Raw genomic sequence first — 25,087 nt, 5'->3', positions numbered from 1 at the left:
GCAGCCAAAATTTTAAGGGTGGAATCACAAATAATTTTTTCACGCAAAAGGACAGTGGATATCAGGAACTCTACCATCACAACACAAACGTGGGTTACCAGAAATGAGACCAATAGAGTTTTGTTAGGTAACAGCATCAGGGATATGAAGCAATAATAGGTAGACAAAGTAGAGACACTGATAATTCACCCATGATTTGACTGAAGAACAGAATAGGCCTAGGAGCTGAATGGTCTAACTTTATTCCTGTGTAATGAGATCCATTTGTTTCTTCCTTCAAAACATTTTAAATGTTCACAGTTTGCAAACAAGAAAGTTTTAAGTATTTCTTTGCCTGGAACCAAATCTTTCAATAGGACATGAATCATGCTTACTGCATACCAAAGATTCACAAAGGAATGATTTTACAATACATTCAATAAATCTAAATACGACTTCAAAAACAAGTGCTAAAACTGCTGCTGAGTTACTTACAATTTAACATTTTAAAAATGGATTGGTTCCACTTAACTGTACCCACTATGCAGAAAACATTTCACCTACAAAGGCGTTAATGACTAATTTAAACACCCCCATGCAATCTTTTATATGAACAAAAAATGTATACTGAAGGGCTGGTGAGACCCAAAGAAAGCAGGAATACAAAAAAATTAATCTTTTACCCACTAACAAGAAGTACTTTAAGCAGAGAACAGAAAACGCCTTTATGTTCAGATTAAAGTGTCCCATATTGCTGGATTTGATATGATCAAGTATTAAAACTCAACCTGGTTCTGGAGTCATCATTTCACAACTTTGGCAAGGAATAATCCCAGTAGATCTGCAAGCAGTGCACAACTGCAGAGGATACCAAGCATTTTTATGCTCTGATCTAATGCTATAATGTGAATGCAGCAACTGACTTGTGGAACCAGATAAAAGAGTACATAAAATCCCAACTGTGGGAGGTGGGTCTGGTTTACTCTAGTGTAAAGTCAAAGCTTCTGGGTCAGCCAGCTTTTCAACTGTTAAAGGTCGATAAATTTCATGAAAGATTTAACAGCTTCTCATTATAAATCAGGAGATCAGGTAAGATCAGGGCTGCTCCACTCCTCAAGCACATTTTGACTTGCTGTGCAACAAGTCAAATTTAAGATTTTAGGAACTTGGCCTTCATCGAACAGGGCTTAAAAATGTGTTGCTGGAAAAGCGCAGCAGGTCAGGCAGCATCAAAGGAACAGGAGAATCAATGTTTCGGGCATAAGCCCTTCTTCAGGAATTCATAGAACAGGGAGCTCAAAATTAATTCGCAGAATAGCCATTCTAGAAGATTAATGGTGCATTTCAGCTTGACATCAACCCCTTTAGTGGTGTATTCAACCAACATGATTATTCTACTTGCTGCACTCTCTGTCATTGAAAAGTGCTAATTTGCATACGTAATCAAATGCAGAAGTCAAACTCATTTGCTCCATGCTGTATTTTTGATAGAGGAACCCAATAAGTTACCAGCTTTTATTTTTCCACTTTGCCAAATTTGACACATCACCCGAATGCACAACTTCCCATTGTTGTCTGTGGTAACACACAAGTACTATCCGTAGGAGAGGCTGAATGCAAAGGGTGTGCAGCCTGTCAAACCCAACCTATTCTGAAGGGCTTATGCCTGAAACGCCAATTCTCCTGCTCCTCGGATGCTGCCTGACCAGCTGCGCTTTACCAGCACTGCACTCTTCTATTCTCATTAGGTGTTAACATACAAATTTGGGAGGGGCTGTGGAGGAGAAATAAATCAGGAGTAGAATCTGTGAATATTTTCCTCCCTCAGTCAAATGGTGTCAATCGGAACATATCAATATTCAGCTCACTATGCCTTTGCCAGTTCTTTGGTAGAGTTATCTAATTAGTCTCATTTATTTCTAAATAGGGCAAAGTGAAAGCAATGTATGATTATCTCCTGCAGGTAATAAACAACCAGGTGAGCATTATTTTTATGCTTGCTTGGGTATAAGTACTGCTCTGAAACAAAAAAAAAATCACAATATAACAAAGAAACTTGTAAAATGTAACCACTTGCCTTGACACTTAATTGATGCAGAAAGAAAGGAAAATTAAAACTTCTCATTTGATCACATAAAAATGCCAACTCCTGCAAGGACAGTTCAAGGTCAACATCGAGTATATGACACCTTGGCCCAAATGACTAACCTACACAGATATGAGTCTTAAGACTTAATCAGCAGGCCACTGGAATGGGAGTGAGGAGTAGGAGCAGGAAGGGATGGATATTTGAACACACCTAATTTGAATGCAGTGAAATATAAGCAACAGCAAGACACCTGGTCAACTTATCAAGCTCTTAATTGGTGGGCAGAGGATACCTGAAATACCCCATCAGTGCTCAAAAAGATCAGTCAATTCAGGATGGACAAAGTCTTTCTTAGTTTGTAGAGCTAAGCTACAAAATCTCTTTACTTTCTGGTCAATCATGGGACATTTATAAGCATTCAAATCTCAAATTCAATTTGCCATTTAAGATCAAGATTAAGGGAAAAATGCTCATTTTCTAAGGTCCATCGTGTATGCTACCATAAGAAATCTATACATTGTTGAAGTAGTGAGGCGGTGCTTCAAAGGCACAAAATGTACAACCTTTAATTTAAAAGGTGCGAGAAAATGTGAACAAATCCTTTTTGAAAGAAAATCATTGACCACTGCATTGCCCCGCTGTCTCCCCTACCATATCGACACATGTGGCCAAAATGCTGTCTGAGAAGGTTCTCAAGCAAAGAGTTCAGAGGGGGAAGTACCGAGGAAATTTCTAATGTGGTGGTGAAACCCAATGAGTAAGTCACATCCTGCCTGTCCTTAAAATATAAACACAGCGCTTAGATTGCTGGGAAATCTAGGGAATGAAAGTCTTCCTGGGTCAAATATTAGTCTAGTTTTTCAGTTCATGCGATACAAAAACAAACCAAGTTATCTGACTCAAAATGACAATTATAATTAAACCTGAGCTGCAACATATTAAAAAGCTAAATTAATTCTGCTCACCCATTCCTTCATGTCTGAGTTTCAATTTTTTTTGTCATCTTAACTTCTCTTTTTTTTTAATCCTAAACACAGTACTTCTTCAAAATGGTGCACGGGATCTTTTACATTTATCTGGAGGAGACAGGAGTAAAATTTCATCTGAAAGATGACATGTCCATAGCATGCACTCAGTATGACAATTAAGTGTAAAACCTTGACTTTTTTTAAAAAATTCTCGCCAACCTGTTCAGAGACACTGACATATCTCTGGAATAGGTGTGACTTGAACACAATCCTGGAGTGGAACCTGAACACAGCCTTCTCACTGTGGGGTACAATAGTCCATAAGGACTAGTTTATATTCAGAAAAAGTATTTCAAACGGGGTTACATAAATGACATTAAGAAAAATGGCCTTAGTTTTCCCAATTTTCATTTGGTGGAACTTTAGCTCATTCACGACCCTGTCAGACAAACAGGCAACATACAGTGCTTGAAGATGGTGGTTGTCTACAGGATGTACTATAAAGATGAAGTGTGTCATTAGTGTCACCAAATATCAGAGCATGCAGACAAGGAAGAGCACTGGGAAAATACAAGAATGGATTCCTGAAAAACTCAATAGGGTAATATAGGGTGGAGGCAAAAAAGTCACTATTCATACATTGGCCACATCGGGACAAGCGTGAGCAGTTCCGTGGAGCTGGACAACGTAAGAGTGGTAATAGTTGACAAATTGATAATCAATAGATCAACTATTACAGTGATGTCAAAGACAACAAAACAACATGGGCATGCGATGGGCTGGTGGTAGTCTCACTGGATTGTTAATCCGGACACCCAGATAATGTTCTAGGTATCCGGATTCAATTCCCACCACTGTAGATGGTAGAATTTGAAATCAATTTTGAAAAATTATCCGGAATTAAGAGTAACTGATGACCATGAATCCACTGTCAATTGTCAGAAAACTTCGTCTGGTTCACTAATGTCCTTTAGGGAAGGAAAATGCTATCCTTACCTGGTCTGACCTACATGCGACTCCAGACCCACAGCAATGTGGTTGACTCTTAACTGCCCTCTGGGCAATAAATGCTGGCCTAGCCAGCGACACCCTCATTCAGGAATTTAAAAAAGTGTAGCCAGTATTAAAGTCCTCTCTACCCATTCAAATTGCTGAAAAGGTTTTGTAGCATTTATTCAAAGGTGAGGAATTCTGTCTAGCAGCCAACATTACCCCTCAAATCAACACAAAAACAGATTGGTCATTCATCTCAACGTAGTCAGTTGGACCTGAAAGTAATCGCTCTGCACAAAATAGATTGAGGCATTTAAGCACTGCCAGAAGCCATTGCATAAATACAAGGATTTATTTTAAAATGTTCATCATATTCAGTACAGAAGTTGGAGGACTGATTCAATTTGAACTATCCAGTTAAACTAGCTGAGAAAGAACAGTAAATCATGACGATAAATATATCCATTCGATCTATTCACTCTAATATGGATATTTATAAAGGAAAAGATTCAGAGAAAGGCAACATATGGATTTAGCATGTAATATCTGGGGGTAAAAGCAGAATATACCAAACATGTGAGATACCATAACATGTTCTTCCCATTTATAGAAATGAATGGAGCATTTTAATACACTGGGGATCAAACAATGATACAGAAGGAGGTGCAGCAGATTTGGGCCCAATATTCCCACAAGGTCAGAACACTTGAACTTAGTGATGGCATCTGAATTGACCCCTTCAAAGAAAGAAACCTGCTCATCAAGTTTCAGGGCCAACTTCCCACACCTCCAAAAGGCCTGACCTGGTATGTCATTTTATTTCTCCCTGTGGAAGTAAAACACTGTTTGCAGGAAAGACGGAGAAAGTGATGCACTTGGTTATGAAGGTCTTCTGGATAGTTAATATAATCAATCAAGTTTTGTTGAATGTTTTCAATAGAAATGTGAGATATTTTATTGTCAAATGCTGATGACTTAATTTGGGAGTGGAGAATGGATGGAACAAAGTTTTATTGTAACAAAGTGTGAAATAAGGGTGAATCAATGTCATGGGGTAGTCATCAATCCAGATTCAGTTTCAACTCAGGATATCAATTCCAAATTTGTACCCTGCTGGACTCAAATTCCAGTTCATTCCATACAGCTAAAACATTTCCATGGGTGTTGAAACTTAATGTTAAAATCTAATTTTTTTAACAATCATTTGATATTTTATTAATGGCAAGAATCCTAAAAATAATCTAATATTAGGTTATGCATAAAGACTAGGAAAAACCCATCAACGTCTTTACAAAAATAGTGCTCATACAACATTAAAAATCCATCAGGTCCTCTTTAAAACAGGCTACCAGTTTCAAACAGCAGCAAAAATACAGCCAAGAATGGAGTTTGAGCTGCATTGCAGATGAAACTGGGAGGATGAGGACAGCATGTACTGCAGAGCATGAGAAAACCTTGAATTAACTGATTAATCTCCAACCCAGACACTATCACAAAGTTCCACAAGATAACAACAGATATGAAAGGTTGTAGAAAGCCATAGTCGTTCAAATAATTGCATCCAAATTGACTTCACTATGTAAAACTAAATCCACTTCAAGCATGGATTACGACTTTCAAGAACCACAAACACAAGCCTCAAATAAACTGCTCATCTCAGATGCACCTTTAAAAACATGTCCTCTGGTTACCTGCTTTCATGTATTAAGCATCCAATGTTTTAAATATTTTTAGAGAATCAATCATATAGCAAGGAATTATCCAAAAATTCTTCTCTGTACAATTTTGACCAAAAATATTTTGCAAGGACCTTGTTGGCCAATGCTGGGCATCATATTTTGGTATGATATGATCAAATCATTCTCTAGGAACAACACAGCTACAATTAAAAGCAATTCCTTTGCACATTTAGATGTTACATCTTACTAACCACTCACTCCTATCATGATTCTACTTATGTCCAGGTTGGCTATACATTTCTCATTTGCCTTTATCCTTTTCAATTCAAAGGAAGTGAGAAATAAAAGCACCTTAACAATTCACTATTAACTTTGAAAATTCTACTTGATTATGTGCATTTGCAATTTCAAAACATCCAGCATCTGCAAACAATTTTTGTCAAACTGAGCTGACTCTTGATTCACAGCAACCAAAGTGCCCTATCAAATAATACTGTGTAATGAAAAGAGTCACTTAAAAGCTGTAGTCAACTGATAATATTCTTGCATTCAACTGAGGGTGGAAAAAAACTCTTCAAAACTAAACATTCTGATAGATGCTTCAGTTCATTCCAGATTGGAATCAATTAGTAAATTCTGTACTTTGATTCTTCTAACTTGTGAATTGACAGACAACCAAATGACCAGCAATATTTCACTCAAAGTTTATAAATATAAAAGTTTACAGGTTAATTGTTCTATACAAGGATGGTTAGGATAACAGTGAAGAACCACCAAAATAGTTATAGATCTCAAAAACTGAACCACTGTAAAAAAGCCAGTTAGTCTATAAAAATGTCAATAAAACAAACTGCATAGTTATTCGACCAGATAATTGTATTTCATTTTCAATTCAGAGAAACACAAACTTGTACGTTCATGTAGACTATCAGATTGAAACCTTACTGTTTCTCTAGCATCCGAGCAATTCTGAAAAGAAATCTTCTAAGAAGCACACTTCAGAAAATGTGCTTTAACATAATCAGCAAAGCAGTTATCCTGCAATTATTCTTTATAACTCAATGGAAATATACTGATTTTATGGAGCTCAAACTTTAGTGGTTAACCAGAGTCCAATCAATTCTTTAAGTCAACAAGACTAATGAATGTTAAGATGCTAGACCACTGGAATGCTATCTGGTAAAAGGTTCACACAGCTGTTTTTAAAAGACTGTTTCCATTGTCAATTTTTATTGAGTGTCTATTACAGTGGTGACCTAATAGTGATGACCTGCTTGCTAAATTCAAAGGTTGCGATTCTTTTGAAGTATTCCTTCAGAATTAGCTTGATTAAATATCCTGACTACTAAAGTGAATGAGTAGCAAACAAGCCAACATGGGACAATGCCCAAAATACAAAGACCAGGGAAATACCAGTTCATACAATTATACATATGGACAAGGAGTAGGCAATTCAGCCTTTTGAAACTGTGTCACCATTTAATAAGATCACAGCTGATCTATTATAACCACAAAGCCACATTGCTGCCTATTACCCCCTTGCTCAATCAGAATCTATCAACCTCTTAAGGATATTCAAAGAGTGGAGTTCAAAAGTTAGAATCTTCTGCAAAGAAATTGACAATAATGCTTTAAGTGAGTGCTTACAATTTTTTTTTAAAATCGTGATCCTTTCGTTTAGATTCTCTCACCAAAGGAAGCACCCTTTGCACATTTACCCTGTTACGTCATCTCAGAATCTTCCAAAGTTTCAAACAAGTTCTCTCTTACTCCTCTTAATGCCAGCAGATACAAGCCTACACAGTCCAATCTTTCCTCTTAAGATAACAAATGCAGATCTGGTTTTGGTCTGGTAAACCTTCTCTGAACTGCTTCGAATGTACTTACATCCTTGCTTAAATAAGGTGACCAACACTGTATCCAGCACTCCCGAGGTCTCACTCTGAACAACTGAAGCACATTCTTTTTTTAATTCAATCCTTCTCACAATAAATGCTAACATTCTATTAGCATTTCTAGTAAGGGCTTGCTGTACCTGCATACAGGCCTTTTGCAACTAATGAATAAGCACTCAGATCACTCTGCATTCAGGGCACTGCAATCTCTTAACATACTGTTTTCGTTATTTCTCAAACTTTCTCAAATGTGGAAAATTTGGAGAACAACTGGTTTCAGAATTCCAAAATGAAGGAACAAGAGTTTGGGCATTATGCAAGCTCGACCGAAGAACTTAAGAAAATATTTCAAACTAAACCTGCAGCAAGGAACCTGTGGAATGTCAGTTTCAAGTTTGCCTGGCACATGCAATTTTTTAACCAGCGAATATCAAAACTAGTTCCTCAGCAGGTCAAGCAACAGTCTGTTTTCCCCTCCATAGTATAAGTGTTCCAAGTGTATGTCTATGTCCTTTCATCAAAACAAATATTTGTACCCAGGAATTAATCTTTGGACAGTACATAGACCTAGAACATAGATCATAAATGCTGCCTGACCTAAGTACTTCCATCATTTTCTGTTTTTATTTCTGCATAGATATTTTATTTTAGTATTAGTGTTTAATCCATTGTCACTTCTCTTCCAGGAATGTTTATGTTGAAGTTCAGTTTGAACGTGCCAGGATTGCAATTGGTCTCTTTCACCTCATTCGCCTTCATTGCTTTCTATTTCCCTTCTTAGTCACATCGCTTTTACCAAGTGTCCCTGGCTACATTCTGATACAAGCTCACAGACCCACGGCTGGAACGAGAAATGGAGGATTGTTGGAAATGCCTGGGGCCTGCTGAATAGAGACGAGATGGATACTCGATAGGACTCTGCAGTGCAACATATCCTGGAGTTTATTATAGTGGGGTTGATATCTGTCCACATCAAACTCTGTAATCCTATTGTTTGATCTGGGTGTATTTTATTGGACAGTTGCAAACCTGGATGGGCATTTGACGGAAATAAACTTCCATGGCTATGGGGACTAAATGGGAACTGCCTGGTTTGCTCCCAAGGATTTGACATGCATTCAATTGGCCTAATGTTCTCCTCCTGCATCTCTGACTAAAAAAGTGTGAAACAATAACTCTGTCTCACTCTTCACAGTTGCTGCTGCACTTGTATTTACAGCCAATTTCAGTGAACAAACTAAAACTGATTAACTTGCAATCCAATAGCTTTCAAAGTTTTAGAACTTCAATAGCTTGCTTTAACTCAATTTACTGAATACAGGAACAAAATAAAACTCTGTCATATTTCACTGGAGATATCAAAGCAGAAATAAATTCTTCTTCCACTTACATCAGTATAACTGGTGCAAACTGTCTGAAAGCTGATCATATCGATCAGATAAAGGTGAAAGATGGTAGACAAAAATGAACTTTGCAAAATTGTATTTTATTTTTAACAATGAAGTGTCTCCAAGTATAAGCAGCTTTGGGCAAGCAATATGACTGCAATGTAGAATTTGTTTTAGAGCAATGTTTTAAGGTATACCATCTTAATCCAAAAATCTGCAATTTAATAGTGAATGGTTTGCACTGTTCCAGGAACTTAGGGCAGAAATGCTGACATCATTGTTTCAGATTGTTCTGTCCACATTTCAGTGTATAACGCAGCCACAATAATTTATTCAAACCAGTTTCTGCTACCTATCAATTCTGAAAAGGAGCAGTTTTCAACAGTCATTGTTAAGGTTGAAAGGATCAGCAAATCCCCTGCACTGTTATGGAGGTAATAGAAGCAATCTGATGACATCTAGTCTAGCACCGATACATTCACATGGTTTGATGCAGCACAGACAGCCATTTTAAAATGTGACAACACTTAGAATAGTACAGCATAGAAACAGGCCCTTCAGCCCACCTTGTCATTCTGAATTAATCCCATCTGCCTGCACATGATTATTGATCCCTCTATTTCCTGCTTGTTTAAATGACCCTTAACAATTGCTATTGTATCTGTTATCATCTTCCCTAGCAGCACATTTCAGGCACCTAATGCTATGTTTAAAAAAAAACTTGCCTCATCTACTTTCAACTTGCCCCCCTCACCTTAAATCAATGTCCTCTTCCCCACTAATATTTCACATTTTCACCCTAAGAAGGAAAGTGATTACCCATACCTCTCATTTTACATACTTCCATTACATCACTCTTCAACCTCTAACACACTAGTGAAAACAACTCAAGTTTGTCCAATTTCTTCTTATAGCTAATAGAATCAAGTCCTGATAAACCGCTTTGACACCCTCTTCAAAGCATCCACCTCCTTCCTACAGTGTGGTAACCAGAACTGCTTACAATACTATAAATGTGGCCTATAGTCTTATGCATTTGCAACATGACCTGCCAACTTTTATACTCAAGGCCCCAAACTGTTGAAGGCACGCATGTTGTATGTCTTCTTTACGACCTTATCCAGGAACTATGGACTTGCACCCTAAGATCTCTCTGTATATAAATGTTCCTAACAGTCCTGCCATTTAGAGTCATAGATGTACAGAACAGAAACAGACCCTGCAGTCCAACTCGCCCATGCCAATCAGATATCCTAACCTAATCTAGTCCCATTTGCCAGCATTTGATCCATATCCCTCTAAATCCTTCCTATTCATATACCCATACAGATGCCTTTTAAATATTGTAATTGCACCGCCCCCCATCACTTCTTCTGACAACTTATTTCATACATGCACCACTCGCTGCATGAAAACATTGCCTCTTAGATCTCTTAAATTTTTCCCCTCTCACCTTAAACTCAAGCCCCTCTAGTTTTGGACTCCCCCAACCCAGGAAAGAGACTTTGCCTATTAATCCTATCCATGCCCCTCATTTTACAAACCTCTGTAAAGGCCACCCCGCAGCTTCCAACACTTTAGGGAGAACAGCCCCAGCTATTCAGCCACCCCCTATAGCTCAAATCCTCCAACGCTGGCAATATCCTTGTAAATCTTTTCTGAACCCTTTCAAATTTCACAACATCCTTCCAATAGGAAGGAGACCAGAACGCATGCAATATTCCAAAAGTGGCCTAACCAATGTCTTTAATGCATACTTTCTTTTTGAATTTGACCTTCCAAAATGCATTACTTCATAGTTGCCTAGATTAAACTGCTATTTCTCCCACAACTTTCCAATTGATCTATATCCTGTTATATTTTTTGACAACCTTCTTCACTATCTACAATTCCACCAATTTTCATGCCAACAAACTTACTAATCAGATCACCTACATTTTCATCTGAATCAGTTATACGTATTACAAACAAGAGAGTCTCAACTCTGATCCTTGTGGGACCACTGGTCACAGACCTCCAGTCATAAAAACACCCCTTCACAACTATAGTCTTCTGTGATGAAGCCAATTTTATGTCCAACCCACCATGGATCCCAAAGAATTAATCATCTGCTTCATCCTATTAGGAGGGACCTTGTCAACAGCTTTAGTAAATTCCATGTAGACAACATCCACTGCCCTACATATCATCATTTTTATTACTTTCTCAAAAAACTCAAATTTGAGAAACATGACCTTCCCAGACAAAGCTGTGCTGAATATCCCCAATAAGTCTATTCTTTTCCGAATAATTCCTGCCCCTAACAATTTTCTTCACTAAATTCCCTAATAATCTAAGGTTCATCTGCCTATAATTTCCTGGATTATCCCTGTTGCCCTTCTGAAACAAAGTTACAACAATGACTATTCTCCAGTCTGCTGGGACCTTGCCTACGGCTAAAGAGAATACAAAGGTCTCTGTCAAGATCCCAGCAATCATCTCTCTCGACTCCCTCTGTACTCTGGGATAGATCCCATCAGGCCCATCTGTTTTGGTGTTTTCACATAGACCAAATACCACCACCACATCAATATGCCCCAGAATATCAACATACCCCTTCTTTATGATGCCATATAGATTACTCCAGCAGTGATTCTCTTTAATACACACAAAATTCTTTGCAGTAATATTCTTACTTGCCTACACCTTGGTCCTCACATTTTTAGACATTTGTTCACAGGATATGGGCGTTACTGTCCATCCCTAGTTGCCGAGAAGATGGCAGCAAGCAGTCTTCTTCAACCACTGCAATCCAGAGTGGGGGTGAGCACAGTGCTGCTAACGAGATAGTTCCAACATTTTGACTTAACAACAATGTTGGAATGGCAATTTAGTTTCAAGTCAGGATGACATCTGGCAAATGGAACTAGATTTAGGTGGGCTATCTGGTCAGCATAGACTAGTTGGATTGAAGGGTTGTTTTTATGCTGTACATGTCTACGTATAGCCAAATTACAACTCGAGTGGATTGGAAAAGGAGTTTAACAGAAAAGGCAATTGAGAAACAATGGCAGATTCTCAAAATATTTCATGGCTCACAACAAAATATATCACAGTGAACAGGAGGGATTCGTTTAAAAAAGGAAGTTATGGATAATATCAAATTGAAAGAAAAAAGCATTCTTGTGGCAAAGATTAATCACAAGCCAGATGACCAGGAAAGTTTTAACAGCAAACAAAAGATTTCCAAATAAAGTTAAGGGTTTTTTTTTTAAAATGAAGGTAAGTTGGCGGTAATAATAAAATAGACAGCAAGAGCTTCTTTCAATATAAAAACAAAAGAGTTGAGGCCTAAGTTGACAAATGCTCCTTACAGAATAAGTTTGGGAAAATAATAACAGGGAATGAGGAAATTACAAAAGAGTTGAGCAAGTACTTTGCAAAAGTCTTCACCATTCACTAATAGGAGAAAGTGAGGACTGCAGATGCTGGAGATCAGTGTCAAAAAGTGTGGAGTCGGAAAAGCACAACCAGTCAGGCAGTATCCAAGGAGCAGGAGAGTCAACGGTGAGCACCAGCTCTTCATCAGGAATGTAGTGGATTCAACATTCCTGATGAAGAGCTTATGCTGAAACATCGATTCGCCTGCTCCTCACATGCTGCCTGACCGGCTGTGCTTTTCCATTGCCACACTGTTGGACACCACTCACTACGAGCATTCCAAAAATACTTAAAACTCAAAGATCTTTTTTTAGGGGAGAGCACGAGAAGGAGAGAAAGTAAATACAATAGCAACCACTAGAGAATAAGTACTCGGGAGACTAATGAAGCTAAAGGTTGTTGAGTCCCATGAATCTGATAAGGGCACCGTCCTCTTTGACTGTCCTACCTGTCCATCCTCCTTCCCACCTATCCGCTCCAACCTCCTCTCTGACCTACCACCACCACCACCTCCCACCATACCTACCTATCGCCAGCCCAGCTACTCCACACCCCCCCAACCCCACCTTATTTATCTCTCAGCCCCCTTCCCCACCCTACCATTCCTCATGAAGGGCTTATGCCTGAAGCATTGATTCGCTTGCTCTTCGGCTGCTGCCTGACCTGCTGTGCTTTTCCAGCTTAATAATTTTCAATTCTGCATGCTAAGATTGCACAGGAAGTAGCTGCAGAGACTGTAGATTTGTAACCTTCCAATAATCCTTAGATTCTGGTAAAATCCCAAAGGAATGGAAAATTGGAAAACTGCCTATGTAACACCTGTATTCAAAAACGGAGACAAACCAAGCTAACTAGCCTATAGTCACCAAATATCCTCATTGGGAAAATGTTAGGAATCCATCATATAAATAATATCAGAATAATTAGAAGCACATAACACAACCAAACAGAGTCACAATGGCTTCATGTAGGGGAAATCATAAAGTTATTAAAAGTCTCTTTGGAGGGTTGATGTGGACTCAAATGGGGTGAATACCATGCATTCAAATTTGGATGGCACGGTAGCTCAGTGGTTAACATTGCTGCCTCACAGCACGAGGGTCCCAGGTTCGATTCCAGCCTCGGGCGACTGTCTGTGTGGGTTTCCTCCGGGTGCTCCGGTTTTCTCCCACAATCACAAAGATGTGCAGGTCAGGTGAATTGGCCATGCTAAATTGCCCATAGTATTAGGTGCATTAGTCAGAGGGAAATGGAACTGGGTGGGTTACTTTCCGGAGGGTTGGTGTGGACTTGTTGGGCCAAAGGGCCTGTTTCCACACTGTAGGGAATCTAATCTTTAAGGAGATAGATCAAGGGAATTAATGGATGTAATATATCTGGATTACCAAGCAGTATTCGATCAGATACCACACATACAGCTCTTATCTTAAGACAACTATGGTGTTAGGGAAGTATTTTTGCATGAATAGAGGTATGGCTAACTGATGGAAGGCAGAGAATCAGTGTAAGGGAGGTATTGTTAGGATTGCATTCTATAATTAGTGCAGTGTGACAGGGATCAGCACTGGGTATATTACTTGTATTGTATATTAATGACTTGGTTGATAGAAGTGAATGCAGCATCACCAGGTCTGTGGATGACAAAAATATGTAATTTGCATTACTTATCTGACCATCTAAAGAGCTACAGATGGATGTAAATAGGTTAAGTGTGTAGGCAATAACTTCCAGATGAAATATGTGAGGTTGTGCACTTTGAACATAAATGCATTATTTCAATGGAGACACCAAAAAAAGTTGCCACACTGAGGAATTTGGGGGTTTTTTATGTATGAATCACAAAGAACTGGCATCTAAGTTCAGCAGATAATAGGAAAGGCAAATTGAATGTCAGCCTTCATTTCAAAAGGTAGAAAAGTGAGGATTGCAGATGCTGCAGATCAGAGTAGAGAGTGTGGTCCTGGAAAAGCATAGGTGGTCAGGCAGCATCCAGGGAGCAGGAGAGTCAATGTTTCAGACATAAACCCTTCATCAGGATTCCAGCACCACACACAACTTAATTTCAAAAGGGAATGGAATATAAATTAGAGCAGTCTTGCTAAAACTATGCAATTTGGTCCTCTTACAAGATGCATTGGATGCAGTGCTGAGGAGTTCACCAGACTGTTCCCAGCATAGAAGGATTTTCTTATTAGGATGAGATGAGCAGGTTTGACCTGTACTCATTGGAATTTAGAAGAATGGGAGGACACTTTATATTGAAACATAAAAGACTCTAGGGGGTTTTGAAAAGTAATGCACGGAGAGGCTGTTTGAGAGTCTAAGGCCAGAGGACATGATCTCAAAATGAATTGGGTGCCTGTTTAGAACAGAGATGAGGAAGACATTTTCTCTGAGGGGGTAGCAAATCTGTATAATTCTTTATCACACAGATCTGTCAAGGATGGGTCTTTGAGGATTTTCAAAACAGATTTTTAATCAGTAAGGGAATCAAGGGTGATGGAAATTAAGGCAGGAAAGTGGGAGCTGAGAATAATCAGATCAATTATGAATACCATGGAATTGTGGAGCATGTTTGATGGTCCAAATGGCCTACTTCTGCTCCATTTTATGGTCTTATGATGGCACAAAGTCTCATCAACATTTTATTTCAAATAATGTTCCTTCAAATCTCTCAATGGTTTTGTAAACCCTATCTCCAGAACATCCTACTGTCTGAAAGCATAATCCCATGTCCTTCTGCTCAAAGTTTAGCTTTTCTGTATTCCAATCTTCATTCAACATTAGTGGAAAGTCACCTCATCCTTTCTGCCTCGGGCTCCTACCTGAAAATCCTACTCAAAACTAAACTTTTGGATCACCTCTCCTGACTAAGCTCTCACAGCTTAATCAGTGTTCTTCTGTTAATTTTATGTTTTTATTGTTTGAAACCTTGTGCCAGGTGTCTCCAAGACAGGGAAATGAAATACACCTGGTGAAATCTCCTGAGCCCCAAAAGATACTTTACAGAGCATAAAATCTAATTTTATCTCCCCCTCGCATGCTCCAGGTTCAACCCCAAGGGCTCCAATACTCAAAGTAATGGACAAACAAATCCCTACAAAATTGAAAGGAAAAAACATGTTGCCATCATTGGAGAAACATCCAAACTGAGTAACACCACAAGAAATCTACTCGTTTAGAGAGGCTGATTTGACTGCCCTACATAGAGTTATAGAAATGTACAGCATGGAAACAGACTCTTTGGTCCAAACCGTCCATGCCGACCAGATATCCGAACCCAATCTAGTTCCACCTGCCAGCAGCCAGCTCATATCCTTCCAAACCCTTCCTATATGGAAACAGTAAAACTTTTTGAACATCTTAAATGTTTGCCATGATTCCCAAAAGTAATTTTTTAATTCAGTCTTTTGGCAGAACAGAGCAGAAATGGCACATTACTGAAAAGAAGGTACGTTGCTAAAGTTTGTTGACTAGTTGAGGTGCTGCCTCAAACATGTTCCTTCAGCTGAATTCAATAGGCAAAGTACAAATTGCGCTCAACTAACTTTCACTTGTAAAACCAAAAGTCTATGTTAGATCTGGTGGCTGCAATTGATCAATACCTGAACAATCCTGAATGTGCTAACAACTACATAACCAATTTAAGGTCAATGGAACTTGGAATATCTCCCATTTATGCTCAGTAAATAGCTAACTGTCCCCCACTACTTTCTCTATAGAAATATTTCGGCTCAAGTTGATTTGACAACCAAACAGCACAGTTTTCCCCTTCTGTATAAACTGTTGCAATTGCTTCAAATTTGATATTCACGTTTCTATCGTGATGAATTCAAGATTAAAAACTTCCATAACATGTGAAAGGTATCATCTCTAATATCACTTTTCAGTTTAGAAAAGTTTAAAAAAAGCTACAAACAGGTGAACTTCTTTGAAACAACTCAGTAGGTACCCAGTAGCCTGGTATCAATGACAGTTACACACTGAATTTATATTTTCCCAGAAATGAAATGTATTAACTGATAAAGTCAACAAAAAGACATTTTGATTAGTCAAAGTGGTAGCTAATGCATCTTTGTAAAAATCCATGCTATAATTATCTAAAAAGAACCATCTTTCTTAGCTTGTGATGAAGGGGAGGATACGTCAATGGAGTGTCTAACAGAAAAAAATTCTGAATAAAATTAGTTAATTGGTTGATGCATTAATGATATTTAGCCACATTCATTTCTAAAGATTTCTATGACCTTCACAGAAGTTATGCATACATGTTAAGAAATGTAACAAGATTGCACTACATTTTGTGATTTGACTGTCCAAGATCTAGTTAAGCACAGAACGCAATTCATTTTCCATATCCATTCAGCATTTATTTCACTGGAACCCAGTTGTCCCAAGTATCAAGTTAAACTGAGCCAAATTAATTCTACAACTGCTTGTCTGGAAATTTTCAATGTTGGAGTCAAACAAAAGCTGTTTGACAAGGGAGTATCAAGCTCAAGCATGATGCTACTTGTACACTATCTTAGCATCCAACAGCTAGGCAAGATAACAGAGGGCAAGCAGTCCTGAAAGACAACTGCACTCAAGTACCTTTAAAAGGAGAGTGACAACTGGAGAGGGGACAGGGTCAAAGAATGACAAACTGAGAACCAAGGTTTCTATATGAAACGTCCAGCAAACTACTGACCAAATTGCTGAAAGCGAGCCAACTCGCAGAAACACTCGTTTTTAACAGTCATTACAACAAGATGAAAATCTTGGTAACATCCCTGCAAAGTTCAAGTTCCCTTCTAACAGGCAACTGACCATAACGTTCGTTCATCTAAGTCACAACCAAAAGCAGCTCACACATCTATGTGACTCACTATACAATAAATTGAGAAAAAAGGACATTGTACAGTGAAATGGATAAACCTCCTGGGGCACTCAAGTTTAACTGCTGATTTTTGCAGAGGAGTTACACACTAATGTTTACATTCCTTCTTTCATATAACATCTCAAAGACTCCTAATCAACCACCAAATATCAAGTTTCAAGAGGTGACTCATCTATTTAAAGAATTATAAACATCCTCTCTGCCATTAAAAGTGGTCAGCAACAATGTATTTTGCATTTTATTAGTGAAATAAATACAAACCACACCCCTCAATTACAGCTAACTGACTAATATACATAAGACATGGGACTCCAATTGCTGCACTGCAGGGTTCATAATTGCAATCACTGATCCTGGAATGCAGCCCACAGTGTTCACAGGGGTTAGTTGTTATCTCTTCCATGTCTTCATCCTCATTTGGACAGTGATGACCAGCTGGCACATACTCACAACTGAAATATTCAGCTCACACAAAGAAACAGCAGGCACATTGGACATGTACATGTAAGCATGCTCTTTAAGTCACCTGAATGTCACAGACATACATTTTGAAAGGCTCACTTTACATTGCACAAGAGCAACAGAAAAGTGACACATCTTCCAATCCTCAAAAAGAAAACTACCATTAGCATTCTACACAAATTCCATTTAAATCAGTACATGCCCAAAGAGTTCTCACAATAAGTCACTGAAGGCCAACCTATAGGCGCAGTAAGAAACTGGGAAGGTCAATGTTCTTTACTGCAAGAGGATTTGAGTAGAGGGGTAGCAAAGTCTTGCTTCAATTGTATAGAAGCTTGGATAGACTGCACCTGGACTGCTGTATGCATTTTGGTCCCCATACCTTGTGAAGGTCATTACATCACAGATGAAAAATTTCATTTAAACAACTATGAACCTTTAGAAATCTCTAAAGAAAAACTTGCAAAAGTTCAATGAGTACAGTTGAGTATCTGTTGTTTCCCAAATAGGCAGATTTAGGGATACTGCAGAACTGCATGGCTGAGATAAATCAACCTTGATCTCATTCAATAGCAGGCTTAAGGCCTGAAATGAGTGACACTCTATGCCCAACACTAGTACAGTCTCTCTCCAAGAGCCCAAAGTTTCTATTGGAATAAATTGGCAAATGCAGTGTAAACACCAAACTGTCGCAATTGATTTAGAAAACCTGGGACAATAGTAGATCAAGCCCAACATTTAACGTCTATGCAAACACAGAATACAATGGTGACCATACTGATTTATTAGGGAATGTGAGTAATTATAAAATTAATTGGGGACTGTTCTTTTATAATCAGCTGTTCCTCACTTTTAAAAGTAGCAGTTACACTAAATTGTGGATTTAATACAAAATGGCTACTGAAAGGTGCTAGAAACAGCTAATCAGATCCAATTCTTCAATTATTTCATTCTATAATGTAGGTATACATGCAACTTAGTAATATTAAGTTCACAGCAGCTCTGACTGCTTTTTCAGTGGGAACAGACAAATACATCAATATGTAGCTTAAATAAATCATGCAATCATTGACCAATAACGGTCAATTCTTTTCATTTACCACTACTCAATAGTTTGGCACAGATTAGGGTCTGTTCCAACCAAAGTCAGCTGTACTCCGGTTCATCCTGTTATGAATGAGCTCGTGTTTGAGATTCAATTTTATTCATTCTGAATATGGAAATAATACTGTTGCTTAACCACAAAATCCGCTGGCTACACTTTAGGCAGATCTACGAAATATATCATATTTCTGCACATGTACATCACATGGAGTGAAAGACAACAATATTGAATTTGAATACACAAAGTGAATAACGAGATGTTAACAAACTGATAATCCAATAATGACTAGAGACGCATCATGGTCAAGGGTAACCTTATGGAAGTGGATAACTCTCCCAAATAAACTGCAGCAAAACTGAATGTTGTATAAGGGTTGCTAATGTGCAAAATTCTAATGTTTTGATTTTTCATTATTGATTGTCAACCAAGATACCTTCTTGCCAAGTCTACCATTAAAATTTGACTTTTAAAGGCCTCAAATTGTGTTGCTGGGACAATATTAAAGTAGGAATATTGTATTAAGTGGTAATCATATGAAATATTTCAACATACTGTAAAATGTACATTAGAACTGTATGGGTATATTAAGTTCAAGTGAAGTGGTTAGTCAAGAAAAGTAACCTAACACCAATGTTGTTTCATGTAAATGAGTGTTATAAAATCATCTGTTATTGTACACAAGTTTATAAAGTGAAAAAGTAAAGAACAGCATTTAACTCAAGATTTCTTGGTATTCCAATTGCTCTGGAAACTTTGAGTAATCAGTAATTAATGTTTAAAAAAAAAATTAACCATTTTCAGTTTTGCTACACCATAAAGCTCTCCAGTGATATTTCTCCCAAGTGAAAGGAGAAAATGCTCAAGACTGATGTTATATGCTCTAGTTAGACCAACAAAAATCATACAGGATAAAATCATAACTAATGGACAATTACAATGGATTTAGTATTTTTAGCAGCAAATCAGTACTGAGAACATTAACAGACACCAATATCCAATGAGGGGCCAGAGGGACAATTCCAAATATTTCAAGATCAATACATCATCACTTCAAGTTCAATTGAGTATAGAATAAAAATACATCTATGTGAATTAAGTTATTGGGTTTTTAAATTAGTTGGATACAGCATTCAGATGCAGTTAAGAGCTGAATTTTAAAAATATATTTAAACTATAATATTCAAAGATTTGGTAACTGAAGTGTTAAATACTGGGTTTTCAATTAGCATACAATAGTAACTTAGAAAATAGGCCATTCAGCCCTTCAAGCCTGCTCCACTATTCATTATTAGCATGGCTGATCAGGCAACTCAGTACCCTGTTCCTGCTTTCTCCCCATACTGTTCGATCATTTAGACCCAAGAACCATAACTAATTCCTTCTGGAAAACATTCAATGTTATGGCTTTAACCGTTTTCTGTGGCAGAGAATTCCAAGGCATATTCAACAATTAAGCCTGGGTAAATTTTAATTTGACTTTAATGAAGCATAATACAACTGAAATAGACCAAAACTCAGCCTCAACCATATTAAAAGGTGGTAAAAACATTTCCACAATCTATCCTTAAATGTTTAAAAGTGATAACTGTATTTATAATATGCGCTTTCCAGTTGGTAAAAGTTTATAAAAAGCTACTGAATCTAATCACATCATTAATTTCAAATCATAAATGGAGTATTTTTCCAAGGATCTGTAACATGTCACCACCTGCTCATTCAGGCCATCTGATGGCAGTTCCAAAAGGTGGATCATTAAGCATGGCTCATTGTCATGATCAATTTCCTGGCTGTCTCTTCAATCAACACACACAAAAGCTGTTAGTTCATTTTAGAACAGTTATGTCTGATCCCTTGTCTTTGCTGTGTCAACAGTGGCAGCAAAAAAGTTACTAAATTTGCTTCAGCACCTCCCACTCCCATGAGGAAAACAAAGCATTGTTCCCACTCTGACAAATGTTATTTAGCAATCCATGCTGGAAAGTACCCACATGGTCATGCTGATGCTCAGCTATAATGACTCCCAGAGTCCATTAGATCCACCTACATTTATGGTTCAAAGTCTATCAGCTACTGCTCAGAAGGATACCAAGTGTGATGGTCACTTTTGAAACCATACTGCAGTACAAGTTGCCACTTTTGAGAAAAGTGCAAGCAAATACAAAGTTAGAGATATATTATTTTCAATACCAGATAGCCTACATGTCCACAGAATGGAAACAGAGCAAGTCTCTTCAATATATCTTAAAAATAAATCATACCTGTCTTCATCTCCATCGATCTGTATAGGTATAGAGAACACAGAATTTGAGAGGCTGTTCATTGGGCTAGACACTTGCAAATGCAGAGGGTTACCAAGAATTTCAGGAATAAGAGGCTTCATAGAGGGTCTGCTTTCACTGGACTGTGATGTCTGAGGTATAAGCTGCTCCGAATTCCGCCTCTCCTCTAGCTGGACCGTACCTTGCTGTAGCTGGAAGAGGTTGGTCTGCGACATGTTTGAGGATACATTGAGTGAACCCTGCATTAGGCCGCTACTCCCAGTTATCGGAGTCTGGGCATTTAGCTGTGATTGACCCATGGTCACTGGAACACTTGGCATAGTAACAGAAGTAGCCGATGCACTGGGCACCACAGCAGACACGCTTGAAACACCAGTACTAGGCACATTTTGGATGCCAGCTGCCGCACTGAGAGATCCAGTGGTCAATCCAGACACCTGACTGACCATCGCAGACTGGAGACCAGAAGCTTGATGTTGGGTTAAATGTTGTTGCTGAACACCTGATGACCCCAAGGCTTGCTGCTGTAGCATCAGCCCCTGCGTAGAACCCAGCTGGATATTCTGTATCCCTTGACTGACCAAATCACAGCTCTGAGCTGACACTTGGACTCCACCGACAGAAGACTGCAACACTGGCGAAGGACCATGACTTGTCGCTTGCCCGGCAGGTAGGATTGTCGCTGCAGAGCTCTGAGCTACCGTCCCCGGTGAAGCTCCTGGACCCTGCATGACCGGCAGATGCTGCATATACTCGGCGTGGCTGTTCGCCACGGTGGGCTGAGACGGCAGTAAGTGTGGACCCTGGCTCGGAGAAAACTGAAATTGCTGAGGCTGGGAAGCGGGGATGTGAGCAGTCTGCTGGGGGAGCGAGCCGCCGGGCGCATGCAGGGCCTTGCCATTGATACCGGCGTGCAGGTTCACCTGTGACTGATGGAGCTGGGCACCCACAGCGGGGGTGCTGTAGATTTGAGTGGAGGAGGCAGCCTGCGAGGCCGGCAGGCCGCCTGCTGGCAGGAGTCCTTTGGAGAAACTTTGGTGCTGGGCTATCAGCTCGGCTTGGGCCAACTGTGTGACAGTGGCGCTGAGGGAAGCGTCTGGCAGGGACTCGGCGGTGTGCAGGGTGGGGAGGATGAGGGAGCTGTTGGTGGCTCCAAGGCCGCTGTCCCTGTCTCCGGCCAGTTGCTGTTGTTGCTGCTGCTGCTGCTCCAAGGCAGTGGTGCTGTTGTGCCTGATGGTGTCGGCGGACCGGGCCAGCATGGTACCGTCCGAGTCTCGGTCGTAAAACTCGGTGCAGGTCCAGCGGCCTCTGCGGAAAGGCTCGCCCGAGCCGTGGTCCAGTTTGATGACCCTGAAGCGGGAGGTGCAAGCCACCGCCGGCTGCATGGTGAGCGGGCCGCCGCCGGACGTGCCGCTGCCAGAGCTGGACGGAGGAGGAGGAGGAGGAGGGGTGGCTCCCGGAGGCTGCCCGGGGCTCGCCACCGTCCCCCCGGGCGCCGGCAGCCGCCCTCCGAAAGCCTGAGCCACCACGTCCCGGTCGTGAGGGATGTTGGGCGAAGTGGCGCCGGGGGTGTCGGCCTCGCCCACGTTGTTGAGGGTCTCGTCCGAAGAGCTGCGGTCGCAGACCTCGGCGCCGTGCTCGTAGTCGGTGGCCCGGGAGGACACATCGAATATCTCCGAGGAGATGTCCTCGGTGCGGGACTCGTCCGGGTCGTCCAGGCTCTCAGTGTCCTCGGTGATGCTGCTGGCCGCTACCTGAGCCGTGGTCACGCTGGTGATCTGGAAACCGCTCTTCTTTTTAACCGGCATTTTGAACAATTCACAAAAATAGAGATATACAGAGAGAGAGAGAGAGAGAGGAAAGAACGTCAAACCTTTTACCTTCTCGCCTCTCTCTCCCTTCCCTCCACCGCCGCAGCGAGAATAAAGTCTGTAGTTTGCAATTCAGCTCGTAAGTCCTTTTAAAAAAAAATCCAACTTTTTTTTATAATAATTCACAGTTCGAAGAGACCATCTTCTCCTCGTTGCGGTGGTAATATCCGAGCAATGAGAGAGAAAAAATAAAGTTATCTTGCTTTTGAATTAGGGAAATAGACGTAAATCTTCAGAGTTCGTAGATTGTTCTGTAAAGAGGTTATTTCTTTCCTTCCTTTTCAACCTCTCTCATACACACACACCCCAGAAAAAAAAACGACGAATTAACAGAGTTGGGAACAATGTCTGAAGCAAGCCATGTCTGCTACTCCTCTTGGGTTACAACCGAAACATCCTTTGGCAGAGGAGGGGAGATATGAAGAATTCTGCTTCTTTCCTCCCACTCTGGCACTTAAAATCGTTATCCTCGCTTTACTTTTCCTCCTCCTGCAGGGAACGGTCGCACTTTAGCAACGTGTGGATGACTCCAAGCTCCTTCTTATTAGTCACCACGACACACCATCTTCCTTCCAATTACAAGCACTGCGGGCTGCTCACTCAGGTCCTCTTGTTCATTACAAGGGAAGAGAGAGAAAAAAAATCCCTACCTCCCTCCCCTCAAAAACTCAACTCCCAATTATATCCTTCAGATTCTTTTCTTCTGACTCTTTACACACAGGTCGATGAAATGCAGAGAGACACACAGAAGAGGGGGAGGAGACAGGAGCTACTTCTGGTCGAATAGAGAAAGCAAAAACCCCGGGGTTTTTGCCCAGTCAGGTCCTGTCCAGAACAAGCGGCAGTGGCACTCTCGCCCTTTCTGTCTCTCTTTCTTCCTTCCTTCCTTCCTCCTCTCGTTCGCCTTGCCCTCCCTCCCCTACGAGAAAGCAGAGGGAGGGAGGGTGGTGGTTGTGGGTGACCGGCTCGCCGGGAGAGTCAAGGCCGGTGTCGCAGATCCAGCGGTGAGTTGTCTGGTCCCTCGATTAACCCCGCACCCCCTCCCCCGCCTGCTCCTCGCTGCACCTCCTCAGGCTGGGGGTGGGAGGAGAGGGGGGAGCCTCCCCCTTCGAGGGAGGGAGGGAGGGAGGGAGGGTGCGTTCACAAGCCGGAGCTGCCGAGCGCTGCCATTCGCCGCCTTCCCTTCGGAAGAGGCTCAGGAGGGTGGGAGAGGGCTGCGTTTGGACCCGGGGCCTTCAGCCCAGCAGCAAGTGGGCCCCTTTCCCTTCACCACCACAAGATGGAGGAGAGTTGGGGGGGGGGTGGGTTGGAGGCTCGGTTATTTTCTCTTTTATTTATGATGGATGAGGGAGGTGGGTGGGGGAAGAGGTCGGGACACAGTTGCCTCTGTCTCTCGCTCTCTCACTCTCTCTATCTCTGACACACGGAGCCCCAGCAGCTTCTCACTTTCTCTCTGACTGCACTCAAACCAAGATGGCGGCCGAGCCGCCGCACGGCACTCTGGGAACGTGCTCCCGCACGCACGGCGCGCTGACGTAACCGCGCCGCCCTCTTTGTATCAACTTGAAATCCAGACCTGGGCACCAAGCATGTGGTTAACCCCCCCCCCCCCCCCCCAAAGGCACGTTGTGCCCACTGTTCTTGAGTGACCCTTTGCTCCTATCCAGCTCCATACGTTGGGAGGCTTAATGAACTGGACCACGGGGCACAATTTGCAAAGGGTTACACCCGAAACGTAGACTTCCCCAACTCCTGATGCTGCCTGGCTCGCTGTGTTCTTCCAGCCTTCTGCTTGGCACAAAACCTGGGGCAGTTGTGGGCAGTGCGGAGAACATAATATCAAGGAGTAGGCATTTCAGCCTGGCCCACTGTGCAATAAGATTCATGGCGGATCTCATTGCTTGGCCTTAGCTTCACTTCCCTCCCCGTAACCCTTCCAACTTGTGCCTAATTAAAAATCATAGTGAAGTAAGAAGCATTCAGCCCACTGAGTCTGCACAACCCTCCAAACAGCATCCCATTCAAACCCTAGCCATCCCCATAGCCCTGTATATATCACGGCTAATGCAAGTAAGCCGTT

At 40.8% G+C, this 25,087-nt stretch overlaps 1 protein-coding gene across 2 annotated transcripts in view; it reads right to left on the bottom strand.

Annotated features, from left to right (window-relative positions):
* tsc22d2 (TSC22 domain family 2) overlaps positions 1–24,458 on the bottom strand; it is an 88,747-nt gene extending 64,289 nt beyond the window's left edge. The window contains exon 1 of one of the 2 annotated variants that reach the window (XM_043702756.2): positions 21,116–24,458. In XM_043702756.2, coding sequence (XP_043558691.2) covers positions 21,116–22,944 — 1,829 coding nt within the window. In that variant the 5' untranslated portion in view covers positions 22,945–24,458. The remainder of the gene's footprint in view (positions 1–21,115) is intronic. The other variant, XM_043702757.2, reaches the window with a different exon arrangement.
* Positions 24,459–25,087: the final 629 nt, after the last annotated feature.

Source organism: Chiloscyllium plagiosum, unplaced genomic scaffold, assembly GCF_037043375.1.
Source record: "Chiloscyllium plagiosum isolate Xiang-an unplaced genomic scaffold, Cpla_swu_hap1 HiC_scaffold_13, whole genome shotgun sequence".
NCBI classification, from domain to species: domain Eukaryota; kingdom Metazoa; phylum Chordata; class Chondrichthyes; order Orectolobiformes; family Hemiscylliidae; genus Chiloscyllium; species Chiloscyllium plagiosum.
The sequence above is the reverse complement of the archived record's forward strand: the minus strand, read 5'-3'. Positions and strand labels throughout refer to the sequence as shown.